At 41.6% G+C, this 23,152-nt stretch overlaps 1 protein-coding gene across 4 annotated transcripts in view; it reads right to left on the bottom strand.

Annotated features, from left to right (window-relative positions):
- Positions 1-4,769: 4,769 nt before the first annotated feature.
- lbr (lamin B receptor) overlaps positions 4,770-23,152 on the bottom strand; it is a 28,358-nt gene continuing 9,975 nt past the window's right edge. For all 4 annotated transcript variants that reach the window (XM_079526698.1, XM_079526695.1, XM_079526697.1 and 1 more), the window contains exons 4-14: positions 22,973-23,038; positions 21,053-21,248; positions 20,292-20,488; positions 17,942-17,996; positions 16,938-17,132; positions 14,253-14,356; positions 10,530-10,655; positions 9,939-10,107; positions 9,517-9,597; positions 8,938-9,060; positions 4,770-7,385 (exon numbers count right to left, since the gene is read on the bottom strand). In XM_079526698.1, coding sequence (XP_079382824.1) covers positions 7,225-7,385; positions 8,938-9,060; positions 9,517-9,597; positions 9,939-10,107; positions 10,530-10,655; positions 14,253-14,356; positions 16,938-17,132; positions 17,942-17,996; positions 20,292-20,488; positions 21,053-21,248; positions 22,973-23,038 — 1,473 coding nt within the window. In that variant the 3' untranslated portion in view covers positions 4,770-7,224. The remainder of the gene's footprint in view (positions 7,386-8,937; positions 9,061-9,516; positions 9,598-9,938; positions 10,108-10,529; positions 10,656-14,252; positions 14,357-16,937; positions 17,133-17,941; positions 17,997-20,291; positions 20,489-21,052; positions 21,249-22,972; positions 23,039-23,152) is intronic.

The raw sequence follows: 23,152 nt of genomic DNA on the forward strand, positions 1-23,152 counted from the left end.
TTTTCGTCTTTTTTTCAAATCCTCGTTTTTCATCATTTATGACCATGGGCTATAGCCCATATCGGACGGCATACTATAGCATGCCGTTTTCCATCATTTTTGAGGATTTGAAAAAAAGACGAAAATCACTCCAACACGATGGGCTATAGCCCATGGTCTCGAACGGCATACTATAGCATGCCGTTTTTCATCATTTTTGAGGATTTGAAAAAAAGACGAAAATCACTCCGAGACCATGGGCTATAGCCCATCGTCTCGGGGCTGGTCTCGGAGTCATTTTCGTCTTTTTTTCAAATCCTCGTTTTTCATCATTTATGACCATGGGCTATAGCCCATATCGGACGGCATACTATAGCATGCCGTTTTTCATAATTTTTGAGGATTTGAAAAAAGACGAAAATCACTCCGAGACGATGGGCTATAGCCCATGGTCTCGAACGGCATACTATAGCATAACGTTTTAGATCATTTTTGAGGATTTGAAAAAAAGACGAAAATCACTCCGAGACGATGGGCTATAGCCCATGGTCTCGAACGGCATACTATAGCATGCCGTTTTCCATCATTTTTGAGGATTTGAATAAAAGACGAAAATCACTCCGAGACCATGGGCTATAGCCCATGGTCTCGAGGTCATTTTCGTCTTTTTTTCAAATCCTCGTTTTTCATCATTTATGACCATGGGCCATAGCCCATATCGGACGGCATACTATAGCATGCCGTTTTTCATCATTTTTGAGGATTTGAAAAAAAGACGAAAATGACTCCGAGACGATGGGCTATAGCCCATGGTCTCGAACGGCATACTATAGCATGCCGTTTTGCACCATTTTTGGGGATTTGAAAAAAAGACGAAAATGACTCCGAGACGATGGGCTATAGCCCATGGTCTCGAACGGCATACTATAGCATGCCGTTTTCCATCATTTTTGAGGATTTGAAAAAAAGATGAAAATCACTCCAAGACCATGGGCTATAGCCCATCGTCTCGGAGTCATTTTCGTCTTTTTTTCAAATCCTCGTTTTTTCATCATTTATGACCATGGCGATGGGCTATAGCCCATGGTCTCGAACGGTGTACTATAGCATGCCGTTTTCCATCATTTTTGAGGATTTGAAAAAAAGACGAAAATCACTCCGAGACCATGGGCTATAGCCCATCGTCTCAGAGTCATTTTCGTCTTTTTTTCAAATCCTCGTTTTTCATCATTTATGACCATGGCGATGGGCTATAGCCCATGGTCTCGAACGGCATACTATAGCATGCCGTTTTCCATCATTTTTGAGGATTTGAAAAAAAGATGAAAATCACTCCAAGACCATGGGCTATAGCCCATCGTCTCGGAGTCATTTTCGTCTTTTTTTCAAATCCTCGTTTTTCATCATTTATGACCATGGCGATGGGCTATAGCCCATGGTCTCGAACGGTGTACTATAGCATGCCGTTTTCCATCATTTTTGAGGATTTGAAAAAAAGACGAAAATCACTCCGAGACCATGGGCTATAGCCCATCGTCTCGGAGTCATTTTCGTCTTTTTTTCAAATCCTTGTTTTTCATCATTTATGACCATGGCGATGGGCTATAGCCCATGGTCTCGAACGGCATACTATAGCATGCCGTTTTCCATCATTTTTGAGGATTTGAAAAAAAGACAAAAATCACCCGAGACCATGGGCTATAGCCCATCGTCTCGGAGTCATTTTCGTCTTTTTTTCAAATCCTCGTTTTTCATCATTTATGACCATGGCGATGGGCTATAGCCCATGGTCTCGAACGGCATACTATAGCATGCCGTTTTCCATCATTTTTGAGGATTTGAAAAAAAGACGAAAATCACTCAGAGACCATGGGCTATAGCCCATCGTCTCGGAGTCATTTTCGTCTTTTTTTCAAATCCTCGTTTTTCATCATTTATGACCATGGGCTATAGCCCATATCGGACGGCATACTATAGCATGCCGTTTTTCATCATTTTTGAGGATTTAAAAAAAGACGAAAATCACTCCGAGACGATGGGCTATAGCCCATGGTCTCGAACGGCATACTATAGCATGCCGTTTTCCATCATTTTTGAGGATTTGAAAAAAAGACGAAAATCACTCCGAGACCATGGGCTATAGCCCATCGTCTCGGAGTCATTTTCGTCTTTTTTCAAATCCTCGTTTTTCATCATTTATGACCATGGGCTATAGCCCATATCGGACGGCATACTATAGCATGCCGTTTTTCATAATTTTTGAGGATTTGAAAAAAAGACGAAAATCACTCCGAGACGATGGGCTATAGCCCATGGTCTCGAACGGCATACTATAGCATAACGTTTTAGATCATTTTTGAGGATTTAAAAAAAAGACGAAAATCACTCCGAGACGATGGGCTATAGCCCATGGTCTCGAACGGCATACTATAGCATGCCGTTTTCCATCATTTTTGAGGATTTGAAAAAAAGACGAAAATCACTCCGAGACCATGGGCTATAGCCCATCGTCTCGGAGTCATTTTCGTCTTTTTTTCAAATCCTCGTTTTTCATCATTTATGACCATGGGCCATAGCCCATATCGGACGGCATACTATAGCATGCCGTTTTTCATCATTTTTGAGGATTTGAAAAAAATACGAAAATGACTCCGAGACGATGGGCTATAGCCCATGGTCTCGAACGGCATACTATAGCATGCCGTTTTCCATCATTTTTGAGGATTTGAAAAAAAGACGAAAATCACTCCGAGACCATGGGCTATAGCCCATCGTCTCGGAGTCATTTTCGTCTTTTTTTCAAATCCTCGTTTTTCATCATTTATGACCATGGGCTATAGCCCATATCGGACGGCATACTATAGCATGCCGTTTTCCATCATTTTTGAGGATTTGAAAAAAAGACGAAAATCACTCCAACACGATGGGCTATAGCCCATGGTCTCGAACGGCATACTATAGCATGCCGTTTTTCATCATTTTTGAGGATTTGAAAAAAAGACGAAAATCACTCCGAGACCATGGGCTATAGCCCATCGTCTCGGGGCTGGTCTCGGAGTCATTTTCGTCTTTTTTTCAAATCCTCGTTTTTCATCATTTATGACCATGGGCTATAGCCCATATCGGACGGCATACTATAGCATGCCGTTTTTCATAATTTTTGAGGATTTGAAAAAAGACGAAAATCACTCCGAGACGATGGGCTATAGCCCATGGTCTCGAACGGCATACTATAGCATAACGTTTTAGATCATTTTTGAGGATTTGAAAAAAAGACGAAAATCACTCCGAGACGATGGGCTATAGCCCATGGTCTCGAACGGCATACTATAGCATGCCGTTTTCCATCATTTTTGAGGATTTGAATAAAAGACGAAAATCACTCCGAGACCATGGGCTATAGCCCATGGTCTCGAGGTCATTTTCGTCTTTTTTTCAAATCCTCGTTTTTCATCATTTATGACCATGGGCCATAGCCCATATCGGACGGCATACTATAGCATGCCGTTTTTCATCATTTTTGAGGATTTGAAAAAAAGACGAAAATGACTCCGAGACGATGGGCTATAGCCCATGGTCTCGAACGGCATACTATAGCATGCCGTTTTGCACCATTTTTGGGGATTTGAAAAAAAGACGAAAATGACTCCGAGACGATGGGCTATAGCCCATGGTCTCGAACGGCATACTATAGCATGCCGTTTTCCATCATTTTTGAAGATTTGAAAAAAAGACGAAAATCACTCCGAGACCATGGGCTATAGCCCATGGTCTCGGAGTCATTTTCGTCTTTTTTTCAAAACCTCTTATTTCTACATTTATGACCATGTAGAAAAAAAGACAAAAATGACTCCGAGACGATGGGCTATAGCCCATGGTCTCGGAGTGATTTTTGTCTTTTTTTCAAATCCTCAAAAATGATGAAAAATGTCATGCTATAGTATGCCGTCTGAGGCCATGGGCTGAACTTGAACCCACGACCTGTGGCTCACATAGACAGCAGCTTATCACAGAGTGCCACCATGCTCTCAGAGAATCTCCTCAGCTTTCCTTCTCTTTCCAGTTCTCTTCTGGATGTTATTCTCCAAAACATGCTGCAAAGTGAAAGTAGCAGGAACTCAGCTGGATTTGAACTCACAACCTCTGGCTCACATGGACATCATCTTAACAAGGGTGCCACTGAGCTCTCAGTGATTTTTAGGTTGAAAGTTGTTCTTCTTGGTGTCACTTTTCAAATGGGGCCTTGGGATCATGTACAGAGCATTTGAATGGTGCTGTATTGATTCTTTTTAATACTAAACTCATTTAAAGAAATAAATTAGTTTTATCAAACCTTAAAGACTTAAAGACACACTTAAAGACTGTACGGGAGACCCAGACCACTGTTAATGATTCTGAACTCAATAGGAAGAACTTTTAATGATTTTGAGAGTTCAAGGTTTAAGTTAAATCTTGTTGTCTAAAATGCGTTAACACATACTGTAATGTGTTTAATGGCTATATAAATAATTAATAAATAATTATAAATGCTGAAAAACCACACATTTCACTGCCATATTGTGGTCAGTGGTCAAGTAACCCCCAAATTTATTTTGATTCATGCATTTGCCTTTCTTTTCCTAAAATAGCCAATCTAGCTCAAGCTCACACGTTGCAAGCTTGTATATTGGTCCTTTCAAAAGCAGATAATGATTTCATGGGAAACCCACTGTCCACCTAGTCTTTCATCAACCTGAAAAGCAGCATAAGGGTGCTGTAAACCAAAGAAAACACACACAATGAAGGGGCGAAAAAGACACTGTAAATCTTTATTTTCAGCCAAAACATTTGTACAAGTTATTTTTAGCCAATGTAACGTCTGTTCCGTCTGGAACCATTCAGAATTGTCTTTTTATTTCATTAACTGTGATCAGCTCGAAAGCCTGATTAATACTTGGTTGCATGCCGACAATAGCTCATCTGTGAACTTGTAGATTTGCCATTTTCCGTGTGCGACACCAGCATGTAACAAAGTATAAATCAAGTCGAAATGTTTGTCGTTGACAGCAAAAGCCAGAGAATGAGTACTGCTAGAGGTACTATTAAACAAACGGATATAACAAAACAGTGTGTGTGTGTGTGTGTGTGAAAAATATGCTCACGATCAACAAATATTATCTGGTGTCAGATAGATAAATGACACAAGGAGTGGCTTTTCTAAATCTAAATGATGTACCTCTCTTCTAATATGGTTAGTCACTGTAGCGGACTCATCTCTCTATCCTGTCCAAATGTTTGAGATCAGAGCTGATGAAAAAATAAATAAATTAAAACAAAGGAGTAAGCGACAAGATGGGAAAGCCATTTTCAACAATTTCTTCTTGTGGTACAGCTGGTGTGTTGGAATATGGTCCAGAAACCTAGTAGGTAGATCTAGCTGTTGACATACACAGGCTACAGTTGCCAAAATTAGGCTTTCACAAAACAAAGTTTTAAACCAGAAAAAGCTATTTAAATACCTACCAAGAAACAATATCTATTTGTTGCTACTATCATTTCTTAATATAATTAAAATATAATTAAAAACAAAACAAAAAAATGTATTTACATTGCATTCAGTCAGCATGGCATAGGAAAAGCTTCCTAGTCTAGTTAAACGTATTGCTACTTGCTCATCTACAGCTGCACGGGCAAAAAGAAAGAAAGACAATTGCCTGGGTTTACCAATTCACAGGATGCCAAATAAAGTAGCTCATTTATAGTTGGTTGTACAATCCTTTTAACAACTAAATGTTGGACTACCACACTGCAGAGTGTAGTTCAGTCAGGATGTCACAGTATAAATTGTAAGCTTCATTCCGATGGTCATTGTCATACAACCTTAAAGCTAAATGGATAAAAGCATTTCTATATGGCAGTGGCAGCAACAAGTGCTCACTTTGAAATGATAAACATGTTCTAAAAACCACAGGAATTACGGATAACTGGGTATTGTGGTGAACAATTTACAAAGGCCTCTTTCCAGCATACAATACTCCTTACAAATTATTATTAAGTACTAACTGAAACTGTAAAAGTGTGTATTGACAGTCTAATACAGTCTTCTAAGCACATGTATGCAGTTAAGTGTACGTAAACATTTTCCCTGTATGTAAATACTATGGTAAACTCGAAGCAGCCTTTGTAAAGTTTTAACACAAAGTAAATCCCAGTACAAGGTGTGGGGTGTTGCAAGCTTCTAACAGCTCAGGTCAGATTATTGTCAGGGGAGGGCATGGTGAAAAACAGGGTAACTCATTTTCCTTCTGAAACAGTGACTACATCATGCTCAAAACTACACAACGCTGCCCCCCAGAGGGCATGAGTGGAACCTGAGGTAGCAAAGCCAAATCTAGACTTTGTATTTGATCATGTATGTAAAAAATAATAATAATGCCAAAGCAATGCCTTTTATCGCAATAGTGCATTTTCATTAACACCAAAAATATAATTTACACTCAAGTTTTTAACACTACATCGCTATAAAAGTATACACAAAATTATCAAGACAAAAGAAAAGTAAACTTCCAATGCAACTTTATGACAATGTCCTGGATCCTGAGAGAGAACGTTAATACTAGTAGTTCCACTGTACAGGCATTAAAAAAAAAAAAGCATTTTAATACAATTCTTCTCAATATACACAAGCAAATAGGGGAAGTACTTACAAATTCCTTCAAAATGATAGCCAAGCAGATATTGTGATAATTTGAATATTGAGTGGGTGCGAAAAGTAAAGCCTATCAAAAGATATTATTTATGAAATTGTTATGTTTAGAGAAAATTGTACTTATGTCTCTTAAAGAGTAGAAAAAAGTGTACTGTATATACAAAAATATACATCTTAACAAGACTTCCTAGCAGTGGCTTTTTGTGTTTGTCATTCCTTCGAGTTTGTAAACTTTTAAAACTATGCTTTTCAAGTGAAAAAATAAAACAAAAGGCAGCCTTTCAAACAGTAAAACAGTGAAATTTCATTTCAGTGTTGTCGTTTTTTTTTTTATACCAAAATCCATAACATATCGTAGTTCCTTCAAACTTAAAAATAATTTGAAACTCATGTTCTTTTACCCAAACAGTCCATCCATGTTTAAAATGGAAAATGTTAATTTGTCGTCCCAAATGAGCCTCTTGTCACGCCACTTAATTGATGATATGGGGTCTAAAAGGCCTCAAGCTTGGGAGTGTCCGGTGTTGGGGGAGGTGGGTTGTCGGGTAGAGATGACCTCAGTACACACCTGGAATGATCCGGTAGCGTACGGTCCGGCAGTACTCGTCCCACGCCGAGCCATACTTCCTCCGGCAGTCGTCCGTGTCGCGCGAATTCCGGTGCACCAGCAGGATGATGAAGTAGATCATATAGTACCACGGCAGGAGGTGGCTGAAACCTGAGGGTAGAGCAGGGAAAAGTCATTTTACTTAACAGAATGGTATATGAGACGCGTTTTGATGACGTCATCGCAAAAAGGTCCGTAGCGCCGGCGTGCAAAGGGTTCTGGGAAATTGAGTCCCATTGTTTACAATGGCGAATTTGCCGGAGGAACAAGCGGTGCGCTGAGCGGGCTGTTGTTGTGATCGCCAGTATGCAATACTTTTCTACACTACAACAAGCGATTACACCGTTTTAAAGTGGATTTTCATGACAAGCAACTCATCGGTCGGTGCACTGGCTGTTCAAAGGTAACAGTGCATGTCCGGCATTGATCCTGTTAATTGCTTATGGACTCCAAAAAAGGAATATCCAGAGATTAAAATAGGGTGCATTTTGCATCCCAAAACGCAGTTTATAGTTGAGGGACGCAATAAAACCATGACCTCTGCATCCACGGGATGCACTACTGTACTGTTTTTTATTCTAGTTTATTTTGCAAGCTTTAGTTATAATACTCATTTATTCTTCTGTTTTCTACATGAATATAACCACATTATAACCATGTAAAATGAAATGGGAGTTAAATTCTGCAATTTGCAAAATATGACTCCTAACGTCATTGAAGTGGGACTCATACAATGTCCCTGGGACTCATTCTAAAAGACCATCCCTGCATCCCGGGACTCATTACATTGAAAACCTATTTACATCACTGATATCTGTAATAATCTTTCCAAATGGGTGAATCAGATGATATATATATATGATATATTTGTGAGATTTGATATGATTTGGTGTAAAACGTTTATTTTTTGCAAATTATTATTAGGCTCAATGGTTTTGTTGTACAGAAATATGTTTACTCTATGTGCACTTTGTGCCTCTGTTCATCGATCCCTCACAGTGAACAGTCAACTTGTGCTCAAAATTCTAACTATGCTGGTAACTATGCAGGATTCAAATATTGGTAAATTGAGAAATTATTTATTGTGGAAACTAAAGATTGTATATTATAAATAAAAAAATCTAAAATAATGGCGCCATAGTGCCAAGCAGATGAGGCAGATTGTACTCTGAAAAGCCCCGCCTTCCATTACCCCCAAAACCGGGAGGCATAATCTTCCGTTACTACCTCGTGCTGTCCCATCTGAAGTCTCTCTAGAAGCGTTTATATTCCAAACGAGATGCTAGCTTAAGTCAGAAAAGACGTTTTAATCAAAACCATGGAGAGCGCCGTAGATTTAGAGTAAAGAGACAGTTTAGTCGGGCCGTAACAAGGAAGTGAACGGCAGTGCGCATGAGCGAAACATGTCTAGGATCGTTGAAGGTATGGCAATAAAATAAAAAATCAGCGATCCCGTTTGATATCATTAAAAAGGACCTAAAGACGCCTATACACGTCAAATGCACCCTGAAGGTTTGATTAGAAAAGACGTGTAGCACAAAAGGTGGTAACATTTGATACATTGTGCTGTGAATGCAGGTTCACCACAACGGATTATAACCCAAGCATCACCTGATTCACCATAGATGAACATTGATACATTGTGCTGTGAATGCAAGCTCACCACAAGGAAGGGACCAGGCCAGAGCCATAATCAGGTCTCCAAGATAGTTGGGGTGACGCACCATGCCCCACCAGCCAGACACCAACAGGCTCTTTCCTGTGGCTGTGGGGATGGTCTTCAGATCTGGAATCACAGAAACAAGAGAGAAAAGAGAAGACATAGCCAATGAGTGAGAGTTAGAAAGAGACAACCAGAGAGAGTGAGAGAGAGAGAGAGAGAGATACCGTCTCCACACCTTAGCGCAAAACGGTTTTAAGATGCGCACTTCTTAAGCTGCGCGCAGCTTAAATTCTGAGTTTTTAGACAGCTGGTGGATGGAAAAGAAGCTCCACCTCCGCGGACTTTTTGCGCGGAGGAGAGCGTTTCCGGGAATCTGGCCGTCGCGCAAAAAGTCAGCGGAGGTGGAGCTTCTTTTCCATCCACTAGCTGTCTAAAAACTCAGAATTTAAGCTGCGCGCAGCCGAGAACGTGTGCAGCTCTTTCGATAGTGTGGAGAGAGAGAGAGAGTGAGATGCAGAAAGACAAAAAAAGTACATTTCCCTAAAAAACAAAAGAACAAATGAGAGCAACACATCTTACGGGCTAGTTTGGGGTCGGTGGGGTTTCTCCTGAAGTTGTTCTTCTGAGAGTTAGACATCCTGAAGATGTAGAAACCGACGACTAAGAGATACAAAATAAATCAAGATAGAAACATAAAATTAGTCCTCGGACAGACGGACACACAGACGCCTTATAATTAATTTTCAACCAATAAACAACGTGATGGTATCATTCAAGATCCTCCTATACAAGCAACACAAACGCAGCCTTTGAGACACAGGGCGTAATGTATAATTCCTCTCCTGGGACAGCAAAGCCTTCAGCTTGGACTGCAAGTCGCTCTGAATAAATCAACTAAATGCCTTACACTAAAATGTTCCGTCAACTCCTAACGTCCCTTGTGGGCCGATAAAGTCTTGGATATGCTTTCTGCTACTGCTACCACTACAACTACTACTCACGTTTCATGGTGATGATGGCCGCGAGTGCAGGCAGGCCCAGGGGGTTGGGATGACCCACCAGGTAGTAAGCTTGCAGGGAGTAGGTGAAGGGAACCCACACAAGGTCACCGAAGGCCAGCATGAAGCCAAAGCCATCGTGCATCAGGTCCATGGTGGTCAGAATGGCCTCCTGCAAAAGCACATTTTTCAAAATACAGAAAAGAAATACAGTCTTATCACATTCAATACTTGTTATTTCTAACTCAATGTGAACAGTTAGGAATTTGCTGTAGTGCGATAATAATACAGCTATAATGGAGCACAATTCATCAAAATGAAAGTCAAAAGTCAAATGGTAATAATGGAAATAATTAATTTAAAGTCTGGCTCAGAGCAGGATTCAGTATCCAACTACAAAAGTGCCAAGTTGCATTAAAAGAGAGTAGAGCCGCTAGAGCTAGATGGTGGAATACACTATTGAGTTACACTATTTGCACGAGTAGTTATAATCAAAACAAATGACTTATATATATATATATAGGGTTGGTTCTGAGGTTTGGTTCCGATACTAGCAGTGGTGTTAATTCTATATTTGCGTTGCAGTGAGCTTGCCTCGTTCCAGAGTCCATCCACCACATAGAGCAGCTGGAACAGGTTGACCAGGATCATAGCGTGAGACGGAGCTTCCAGGCCCTGCACCTTCATCTCAGCCAAGGCCATAGCAAAGTTGATCACACACTGAGAGAGACAGAGACAGATGGAGATACAGACAAAGAAAACCCATATGAGATTGAGTTCAATTCATACTTGATATTGTGAAAAAATTTGCGTTCTTGTTGGCATCGGTGAAGCCTGCCGATTCCAACACTCGAAACTCAGAAGAAGCATGTGGTCCTATAAGCAGAGCCACCCTCCATCCACACATTTTATCCTAAATAAATAAAACTGGGCTTTGCAGTGAAAAAACAGCCCTTCCCCCATGCCTTCAGTCTCACAAGCACCAAGGCAAACAAGATTGCTAATGGTACTGACATAAACCTTTTTTAAGTGTCAGTAGTCAAGCTTTTAAATTTGTACCATAAGTGTCAGAATCAATAAGAAATATTGATGTTCAAACAGAGGTTTGAGTCTCCGATTGGCCAGCACTCAGCACTTCGATTTAGTCAAAACTAGTTTTGCCACAGAATAATGCAATTGAGCCAATCAATTATCAATCATACTTTGTATACAACCACTGGATTTTCTAACAAAGTCTCTTGTTCTTCACATTAGCTACTTCATTCTTTTTTTTTATGTTTTTTTTTGTTTGGCTTTTGCCTTTATTTTATAATCTTTATGGAGGGACAGACAGTAGGCTGACAGGAAATGGGGAGAGAGATGGGGGGGAGACATGCAGTAAAGGCCGTCAGGATCGGGAGTCAAGCCCACGGCACACTGCCAGACTGGATTGCCAGCCAAGGTGCTTGGACCACTGAGCCATGGCCCAGGCCAGCTACTTCATTCTTGAATGGCTTTAATTTTACTGAGTGCAAAGTGCGATCCGTCAGTGTTAACACTTATAGTGCCGGGGATTGTTTTCAGAATAAAAGGTGCTAGAGTGCCAAGCAGACGAGGGATATTTTACTCTGAAAACCCCCACCTTCCATTTCCCCCCAAAACCAGGAGATGAACCCCCGCCTTCCATTTCCCCCCCAAGACCGGGACATGAAATCTTCCATTAATACATCGCCAGTGTAAAACTGATCTCTGATAAGAGTAAGTTATTTTCTAATTGAGGAATCCTGTCCTGGGCAGAACGTTTTTTTTCTAGGAAACAAGACAAAGAAGTGAAACTTGCCATGTTTCATATTGGGTTCAGGGAGATATGAACTAGGATGGAGGGAGGGATGGGGAGGGAGAGTGAGAGCTGGTGTGCCAGCAGAGAGAAAGATAGCAGGGAAAGGGAGGCAACAGGTTAGAGTTTGACTGCAGCAGCACTGCAGCAGCAGTGCAAAATGGACCCGACATGGAAAACGCCAGTGCTTTTAATCACCAACTCTCAGGGTGGGAAAATACATACACTCACATAGCAAATGCAAATGGATGGAACCTGCACAAAATATTGTATGGAAACTTGTTATGTGGTGTCCGACTCCTAAGTGAGGTCATACAAGTACTATTGTGCACCACTGGGCCTAGTACTGATTCTGTAGAGAAAAGCCACCTGGAATGAATCAATGAATTACATTAATGGTGTACATCAACTGTTCCTGTATGTCATATCAATATTGAAAGCCTGCTAGTGCTAGTTTATATAGGTTGTACATTTTAAAAGATAAATAAATTTTAGTCTAGTTCTTAATTTGAATACAACTTTAATCAGTCCACACACTTAATACCCTGACATAGATGTCAGTGTGTACAACAAAGGATGTAGTTCAAAATGAAAAATCACTTTCACCTAGAAACTCCATTCACACGTTTTATAATTCAGCTTACTGTGGAGACACATGCTGGAACTTTTTAATTTGAAATGTTTTGTATTTTCTGAGTTATTTTCGTCTTTTTTCAAATCCTCAAAAATGATGAAAAACGGCATGCTATAGTATGCCGTCCGAGACCATGGGCTATAAATGATGAAAACGAGGATTTGAAAAAAAGACAAAAATCACTCCGTGACCATGGGCTATAGTCCATGGTCTCGGAGTTTTTTTCAAATCCTCAAAAATGATGAAAAACGGCATGCTATAGTATGCTGTACTATATAGTACTATATACTATGTAACTAATTTAGGTTGATAGTCTCATGGTTACAGTACCGTTTCATTGTTTTACAGTACCATTTCATTGTTACCGTACCATTTCATACTCAAGACCTATAGGTGTGCAGTCGTGCAGAGTCAAATCACTGATCCACTGTCCCAAAATCTGAGCAGCTAACTTCAGCCTAAAGGGTTAGGGTAGTAGGGTATCCAACAAAGCTGGTTGCAGTTTCATATTAACCACCAGAGGGTGCAAAGGATATACAGAATGACTGTGGAGCAACAATCCTGGCACAGACTCACTGTTTATGTTGGGCAAGATGAATAACTCTATTAACGGCTACAAAGCTGTCAGCTGCACTTCATCAGCTATAATCGTACACCATAACTCTGGCAACATTTCACAGTTATTGTATAATATAGATGGGACTATTTAGTGAACAATAATGTTGATATGTACTTTTCCATTAAAGTTTGTTCTTAACGGTTACCCAATCTGCCCCACCTGTTAAAAAGACACTTTCTTTTTGGATCAAATTTGTATTTTTCTCCCCAATTAATATTATTCTCATGCCAATTCTCCTCAAACAATTCAATTGAAGACCTTGTTGGTCTCGGGGAAGCTGTAGACAACCGCATCTCTTACATCTCTTATTGAGTCACAAGCTGCTTCTTTTCACCGAGTATGTGTGGGAGGAACATGCTATTCTCCCCAGTTCTATTCACGGGTGAACAGGTGCCCTGACAGGCAAGTGAAGTCGCTAGTGCAGCAATACAGAACAGAACACAAACCCCAAGCCAGCTTGCCACCCAGAGAACATGGCCAATTGTGACCAATGTGTCAAGTGTTTGGAGGCACTGTGAAGGAATCCACAGAGCCCCAGTCTCCACAGTGGCGTGCAGGAACATTACGCTGCGCCAGCTGGACACACAATAAGCCACTTTCTAAACTGCCCTTTGATGGGAACAGTGTAAGAATGGTTAACCGCAGCTGGTGGAATACATTTACACCTTGATCAGACTGATGGTTATAAAAGGATTTGTAGTAAAGGAACACGCCATGCTTTTATCATTTTTATGACTTGAGAAATTGATATTTCAACTGAAATGTTGCTACGTAGTTTTTAATGCTATTATATTAAAACAAAAGACTTCAAGTAAAATCCATGCTTAAAGACACAGGTGGTGAAGAAGATTACATTTGTGCGTATGATACAAAGTGTGACCCAGACTCATGGATTAAAGCAAGACTGAAAATGTTTGTATGGCCAAGTCCTAATGTGTGATTTGTGAAACGGTGTGAAAGGAGAACACACACACACACACACACACACACACACACACACACACACACACACACACACACACACACACACACACACACACACACACACACACACACACACACACACACACACACACACACACACACACACACACACACACACACACACACACACACACACACACACACACACACACACACACACACACACACACACACACACACACACACACACACACGACTGAAATCAGTCGCGGCAACTGAACTTTAATCAATGCAGGCTGTGTGTATGTACCCATGACAACTCACCCAGCCAATGAGACCAGGGCGCATCTCACAGAAGAACTTCAGATCAAAGTTTTTGATGCGTGGGTTGAGTTCATGTCCTTTGAAGAAGTCATAGACCACATTGCCTGGAAAAACAGAATGAGAGAAATAAAATAGTTAACATCTACTGGAGCTGTGTGTTTAAAAAAAAACATTATATACTTATATAGCCAAAAGAAAATATTTATGATCCACCGTCTCTAGTTTTATATATATATATATATATATATATATATATATATATATATATATATAGAGAGAGAGAGAGAGGTCCATGAAATATTTAAGCGGTTAACGGTTTCAATAAAAAGTAAACCACTATCGGTTTAGGATTTATAAAACCAAAAATTATAATAATTTTAATATTGTATATAAATGAAACTCAAAACAAAACTCTATCAGTTCCAAGTTTTGCAAAGTGACTGTTCACCATTCTCTGTATAGAGCACCGAAGTCCTGACGTCACTCGCCAGTCCCTAGGTTCGTGTATTTTTTGAGTGGTGTAAACCACTCCTACGACTGGCTTTGTTAGTTTACGTGTCTGTCTGTCTGTCTGTCTGTCTGTCTGTCTGTCCGTGCTCAAAAAATTAGCACGGTTGCTATGGTCACCCAGTTCACACGGGTGTGATTTCATTACGTCAGACATTACGTCAGACCACAGCTGATCAGTCTATATAAGACCTTACACCACTCAGTTCACACGGGTGTGATTTTTTTAATAAGCATTGTAATCTCCATAGGGGGATTTTAGATCGCCTCATATAAGAACTGTGTTTGAAAAATAAACCGATCACCCCGGCCTTTTCACTCATATGGATATGAAGCATCGACTGAAGGTGGAAACGTACAAATATACCCAAAGAGTAACAAAATAAGAGTTAGAAACGAGCCAAACAACCCAGAGACTACATTTCCGGGTAGGCTGCTTCTGCCCGCCCGTCGCACAACAGAAACTGAACTTTAATTACGTTTATTTTAATTTTAATTTTATTGATATATAATGTATCGTGGTTAGTACGAGTCGAGTCACCACCAGCTGAGCTTACGTCAACGAGAAATCGCAGGAACGCAATATGTTGACAGCTGGGCGTGACGTATATGCTCAGCGACATTGCATTCATATGTAGTTTCAAGGCTGTCACAAGGCTGCGGTCAAGTTAATTCAATTTTCTCCAGAAACTGGCTGTATCAAATATGAATGGACATCATTAACGACGCACAGCCACTCCCCTGACAGAAAGGCCGGGGTGGTCGGTTTATTTTTCAAACACAGTTCTTATATGAAGCGACATAAAATCGCCCTATGGGGATTTCAATACAAATAAAAAAATACACGAACCTGTGTGTTGGTGCCCTCTACTGAAAGTGTCGTCAGACTTCGGTGCTCTATTTGACAGAGTTCTACAAGTGTGTCATTCTAATGTGGGATGCATACTGCTTTCATTTTTAAATGAAAAGCTTTGCTCTGACACCGTAGCTGATGAATAATTGTCTGATGAATAATTGTCTAGGAAAACCACTAGCCTGGGTTCCAGCCTGAATCGCTATGTTCCGTGAATCTGTGTTTTCACTCACTACTCAGTCTGCACTGCACTGCTGTTGCCCTGCAACGTACGTATCATTCACTAAACTCAACCACACAGCCATCAGTTTTTCTTTATTTGGACACGGTTCACTTTGTAGACTCCGCAATGAGACGGCAGGCTTACATTATGTTATGTCACTATGGTCTGCTGTGGATAAACGTGGATGTTTTTCTATGTACTGTGTCAATAGGCCTTATGCAGCCGACACTTCCGCGTTCAGCTTGGGCCGCCGGAACGCTTCCGGTCGGGAGAAACTCATTCACTGTGAACGTACGGTTGTGATTTTGTAGGAATAAAGTTCAGTACTTTATACAACACTATTTCATTTGATAATGTGATGCCATAGTTTTTCATAGTTTGTATTATTTGTGTTGCGACGTTGACATGATGACACGAGTTAGAAACGTCTTAAATCTCCTGTTAAAAACGAGAGCTCTTCGTGTATTTCTCCGTTGTTGCCATGTCCGCTTGTTATAAGCGACTTGGGGCTTGGCTTCTTTTCATAGACCTGGTTGCTTATTTCTCTCACACAATCTGGCCACACCGGTTGTTTACACTGCTGTGTAACAGCTGGAGACGAGAGGTAGGTGTCGCACGACGTTTCTAACTCATGTCATCATGTCAACGTCGCAACACAAATAATACAAACTATGAAAAACTATGGCATCACATTATCAAATGAAATAGTGTTGTATAAAGTACTGAACTTTATTCCTACAAAATCACGACCGTACGTTCACAGTGAATGAGTTTCTCCCGACCGGAAGCGTTCCGGCGGCCCAAGCTGAACGCGGAAGTGTCGGCTGCATAAGGCCTATTTAATGAATGAAGTCCTTTTGCAGGATTTCAGTAAAACCACAAGGGGGCGTCAAACAACAATTACTAACTGGTGCTTCAAACTTTCCTCTGTAACATAACTCATGAAGAGAATCAAGAGTCAAGAATGGTTCACGAGTACAGGTACATTAATGAGAGTCCTGCCCCCCTCTTCCCCTCCTTCCCCTCCCCCCCTCTCTCTCTCTCTCTCTCTCTCACACACACACACAGTCACACACGCACACTCTTCCTTCTTTCTCCATACCAGAGTTCCCTCCTAGTGCCAGCTGGTCCGCAGGCCGATAGCGGGAGCGGACGTACAGGTAGACGCTGAGCAGGAAGGAGACCAGGAGGGTGGCCACGCCCAGCTGCAGGAAGTGGCTGTGGATGTAGGTGAGGTCGACGCCCAGGTACACGGCCGCGGCCACCGCCACAGCACTCGTCGTGACGGCAAAGAAACCTGGAGTCGCAGATTCAGAAAAATATAGAATTAGATTGAGATATCAGTGTGACACTCCCTGGCAGAGGACTATATGGACAAAAAACACTACACACATGACGCACACTCTCTAAAGACATAAATGGTAAATGGTGCATTTATATAGCGCCTTTATCCAAGGCGCTTTACATAGATTGTGAATGCATTCACCCTTTCACACACACATTCATACACCGATGGCGATGGAAACCATGCAAGGCACCAACCAGCACATCAGGAGCAATTAGGGGTTCAGTGTCTTGCTCAAGGACACTTCGACCTTAACTCTGGGGGAGCCCGGGTTCGAACTGGCAACCGCAAGGTTGCCATCCAGCCACTCTACCCCTGAGCCACCGCCATAAGACATAGTGGTTACATCTTATCCAGTTAATTTCCCAGTGATGAGAAGGCACTGTAATAGTCCAAATCAAATTAAAATGTGCCATTAGTGCAGAGGTTTTCAACAGGTGGCGTGGACCACTGGTGGTCCATGAAGGTATTGTATGTGGCCCCTGACCATGCAAAGAAGAAACGGTGCACTAACTAAATTACCTGGTGATGTATGATGACACGTCAATGTTGTCATTTACTGGAAAGTTGGATGTCAAGAACTTCCACAGTTGTACGGGAAAGTGTAGTGAGTCACCATTATCAGGAAATGTGCCCATATATAACCAATACAATAATAAATAATGGCTGTGAACCAATGAAATTAACCAAGCTTAATTTTGCCCAGCACAGTACAACACTTGTTCAATTTGTCTCTCAGAGCCCAGTCCAGGCACCCTCACCATTGGTTCTGTAATTCAGTCGCTCTCCAGATTTCAGCGGCATGCCCTCACTCAGCTAGAGAGAGAGAGAGAGAGATCGAAAGAGAAAGACGGGACTTATTATTAACCTGTACTTCAAGGTAATTTCACTAAAACATAGTTAATTATTTGGAGTAACAGTAAAGATTGATTCAATGGCGTGTGAGCGAGCGTGCCGTGCACACACAGTAAAGAGGGTGGATGTGTATTGCCTTTCATTCTCCTCAGCAGGACAGGTTTTCCAAGAAAGCTCAGGATTTTGAGGCAACAGCATGTTGGTCACAAGCTCACTACTTAGTGGATTGAAATAGGGCTCCAAGTAACAATCTATTCTTTTCTTAGTGATAATTCTATTGATTACTTTTTCAATTAATCAAAGAGCTTTTTTAGATTTTTTTGAAAAATAGCTACAGTATATATATATATAAACAAATATTGAAGGAACAGTTAATGGCCATAACTCACGAGTGCAATGCAAAGAAAGGGGCTCCATTAGCTGTCATGGGCTCGATTCACAAATCAATTTGCGCCCATATTTTGGACGTACCGGCATTTCCGACAATTCACATGATATTTATGGTCTCACATTAGTGATGTGAGATCATAAACGTCATCACTTTAGAAATCCTGGTTGCCTTTTATGGTGTTAAATGGTGCGTGGAACAATGCAAATTAACTTCACAGGAATGCGCTTGTGATTTTACGATAGCTGATACCTGTGAGCCCCACATATCAAGGATTTACACACCCCTTTCGGACAGGGAGCGACAGAGTGACGCAGGCGTAGTCGCCTGGATCAGCGACAGGTCTGCTCCACGTCTGCTCATGAGGGGCGCTGGACACGTAGCGTAAAAAAAAGCTCACCACAATCCAGGTCTAGTCGCCCGCGGGCTTGTGCACGAAACGAGCACGTGCGTGACAATTCATTTTTTGGATTATGGTACTTAAACATACATCATCTCATACACAGTGGTGTGCTGTGGATTGTTTAACTAGTAGGGCTGTATTTTAATGACGTCGCGCGTGTGCATAAGGCTCATTTGAATTGCATGTGGGGGGGGGGGGGGGGGGGGGGGGGCGTGCGACGGTGCGTGCGGTGTCTGAACTACTATGTCAGGACTAAGGCCTCTTCGACGATGAACCATGACCCCTGACCATTAATCCAATTCCTGACCTCTGGTACACAACAGAAAAAACTCGACGGTCATGTGCAGCACTGGCCAGATCATGAACGGGTAGAGGATCACATGTGTGTCTCACCACTAGCGCCATGTGAGAAAGTATGAGCAAGCGCATGATCAGTCAGACCATTTGCATGGTCTGGGTGGAGAGAGCTGCTTTGCATGACATTATTGTGTGACTGAGGCCTTTCCTAATGCCATGTTAAGAGGAACACCTCCAACATTTGTGCTGTACAACATTTGTGAAGTTGCGCAATCACACTTTAGAACTGTAGAATTAGTCTGTCTGCCTGAACAACTTTTAACTGGGGAGCAGTCGAGCAGACTGTTCACATCCTATTCAAATTTGTCATTTTTAAAAGAAATAAATTAAATAAATGCATTCCATGGGAATGTCCTTTATGCTGATGGACCTCAGTTCTAAGCCTTGCGTAGCGATACTAATATCACTGCGTGGAGATTAGTCTCGTCCCTCTCAGTGTTACATTTTTGTTCGCAATGTCCCGCCCCATATTTGAATACTGGGCCCTGGTTGGTTATAGAGCGTCGCAGTCCCGCCTCCTACCCTGGACCAGGAAATGAAATCCAATGCATTATTCTCATAGACATTTCTTAAAGTATTTATTTAAAGACGGTTACGCCGCGGACAAAGCCAACTCGAGTCGTGACAACTCATGACAACACAAACAATATTTTGGACCAAACAAATAATTACAAAGAAGAAAAACAACAAAAAAAGTGTTGTAACCTGCCGTTTTTTTCTTCTTTCTAATTATTTGTTTGGTCCAAAATATTGTTTGTGTTGTCATGAGTTGTCACGACTCGAGTTGGCTTTGTCCGCGGCGTAACCGTCTTTAAATAAATACTTTAAGAAATGTCTATGAGAATAATGCATTGGATTTCATTTCCTGGTCCAGGGTAGGAGGCGGGACTGCGACGCTCTATAGCCTGGTTCCAGACGAATCTGGTTGGCCGTCACCATTTCGGTCGTGAAGTCCTCCCACAATTGAGAGGGGCCAGACTTAATATGCCTGGGGCAATAAGCATTGCAAAGGCAGGTGAAGAATGGCTACGTGAGACTAGTACCTCAGTTCCATTCTCAATAGAATGCCTTGGGTCTGCACATGTTCCCTATGGCTGTGGGCCCTTACCTTTCCCACAGGCAGCACAAAGAGCACAGCCTGGAAGAGGATCCAGAGGAGAACGACGCCCAGGGCCTGGGCATCCAAGAAGCTGTCCAGTGCGGGCAGAGGAGGGGGGAAGTTGACCAGGCTGGGGTCCTCCAGGTTGCCCTGCAGTATCACAAAGAGTACCCAGGCAGGCAGGAAGAGCAGCCAGAAGTACACTCCTGGAAGCACAGAAACACACAGGCATGGATGGGTCCATCACAGTGGTTTTCAACCCTTTTCAAATCAAGGTCCATTGTTTATTCGGCATTTGAGCCACGCACAGACCACCATTTGACGAGATTTAGCCTCTAAGACCCCAAACTAAAGAAGATTTTGTCCACAATTCCATGCTGTATTGATGTGGTACCACATAGAGATAACAGGCTAACGTGGATAGAAAATAACAATAATTCTACATTCTTGTGTCGACTGTAAATTAATGTGATGTTCTGATGTTCTTTAACAATAATTTAACTCTTAAGAGCGCAAAATGAAACCAAATGGACTGTTAAAGATCAAATAATGGCCCATTTGGTCACCAACTCTCCATGTATCTGGGGACCACCTGGAACCCCCTCAAGGACAACTGGTCCGAACCAATGTCTGGTTGAAAACCACTGGTCTATCAGATCTCACTGGTTTTGTTTGAGCAAACCATCGCAACAAAAATCCAAAACCTGTACCGGCAGCCACTGTGGCAGAAATGCCGAGCAAAATGCAGTTTCCTGTCATTGCTAACCTACCTATTTTGCCTCCAAAGTCCAGGGGGGTGGTGCAGGTAGCAAGAGGCGCAGCAGCAGCAGGCTTGGGCTTCTCCTCCTCATCGGCCTCCTGCTGCGGCTTGGTCTCGCTTGCCTTGCCGTCTGTCGTCCTGCGACGGAGGTTGTAGCGGGGGGCCTGGTTCCTCTCCAGCTCAGTCTCCACTTTCGTCTCCGGATTCTGGAGAGAAAGTTATGTCTAGGTTATTTTTCGCATACTGCGACACATCATCACGTCAACTCAATCTATATTTACCAAACAATAATCACACACGGCAAACCAATACAACAACAAAACACAGCCTGTGTAGATTATGTTCTGGGTGCATGCATAATTGCACATGTCAGTCACATGTCTGCTGTTCCAAGAACTCCTAACTGTCAAGTTAAAACTTGTATCTTCTCATTACAATGACTATGACTTTATCTGAGCACCATTAGTCAAGCACATTACCATTAACATTGTTCTGTTGTTGGTGCACAGGTATAACCTGTAACCTGTACCAAAATACCCATGTCCTTCCTTACAGTGTTAAAATCATTATTGTTAACTGGTTGTTTTAGTAAACAACCTAAACTCAAGTGATTTTAGCATTTTTGATCAGCTGTTGAATGAGCCATGTTGCAAATGTGCTGCAATTAAGCTGCAGGAAAAATGTCAGTTAATTTCAGGGGTGATACATGGTGAAACTCAAGTTCCAGTTAAAAGCTTCACGTGTAATGTCGGCCTAAAGGGCTATCTATAGTTCTATACCAAGCACTATAACCATAACAATATCGTTCACCACAATGTCAGTGTATAGTTATTGTGTGGCCATTCATTGATTTTTAAAAATGAACTAAAGTCAGTTGTAGAATTTGGCCATTAGCCCTAAGCCAGGTCCTATCAGCAGAAAGCATTGTAAATGATTGATCTACAATGACAGTAGTTTAACTTTTTTTTGTTTTAATGTTTTATGAGCATACCCAGGTAACCAGTTAGAGGCAGTTTGTAGAAGCAGCACATGTTGAAATCCCATGTGACTGGCTTAATGAAGCATGCTCCTGTGAGGGGAGCCTCACCTAGCTGGAATACACTCACATGAAGGCAAAACACACATACACCCAACATGCCTGCATCATGACATTCCATCAGCTTTAGGTACCCAAAAGCCTATTCACAGCCATGCAGAGAGCCAAGCGATGGGACATCAGTTGTTATTGTATTGCAGTTTACCTGACAAAACTCAACTGAAACTCTTTTCTAGTTGACGAATGTTTTATATGATGTCCATGTCCATATGTGAATCCATACATTTTCAAAACATGGATAAGATATAAACCCTAACCTTCCATAAATATCCAGTCTAACGGGCCGTTCACAACAAGCACATAACTATAATTATAGCGCTGTCCAGTGTCCACACTGTGCAGTCCAGCTGTGTCAGATGTTGGTTACGGCCATGGTTGTCATCATAGTTGTGGTGTTGACATAGTTATTGTTAGAGATATCATGCTTGGTGTGAACAGCGCTTAAAAGGCACCAACAATAGTGATACCATTCACTATAGTTGTGGTGTGAACTCTGCAATCCACTTGAGTTAGATTATTAACCCATTTAGGCCTGACCTCGAAATTTAAAAACAATTCTTCTAAATCCTCCAGTTTTCTGAAATAAATATTTTCACGATTTTTCAAAAAATAGCAGACCTACAAGCTCGTAGCGCGCCACTCGGTGGCGCGCTATGAGCTTGTAGATCTGCTATTTTTCAATAGCTAAATTATAACAATGTTTAAAACACCAAAAGGGGAATGGGTTAAAACTATTCGTTTTTACACTCTGTACCTGTACACAACCATGAACCTATAGTGATTGGTTTGAACGGCCCTTTACACAAGAAGCAAGCTAAATATCACATTGTTTACCTTGTTGGCCGTGTCATTGTTGTCTTCTGTCTTTTCATGCTTGTTGTTGCTGTTGTTCACCACCGGCTACAAAGGCAGCAGGCAGACAGTGAAAACGACAGAGGGATGAAGGAAAAAATAACAGCAGCAACGTGAGGAAGAGATACAGGCAACGTGACCTTCTAGTACAAGCAATGAGGA

The sequence above is a fragment of the Electrona antarctica genome (genome assembly GCF_951216825.1).
Source record: "Electrona antarctica genome assembly, chromosome: 17".
NCBI lineage: Eukaryota > Metazoa > Chordata > Actinopteri > Myctophiformes > Myctophidae > Electrona > Electrona antarctica.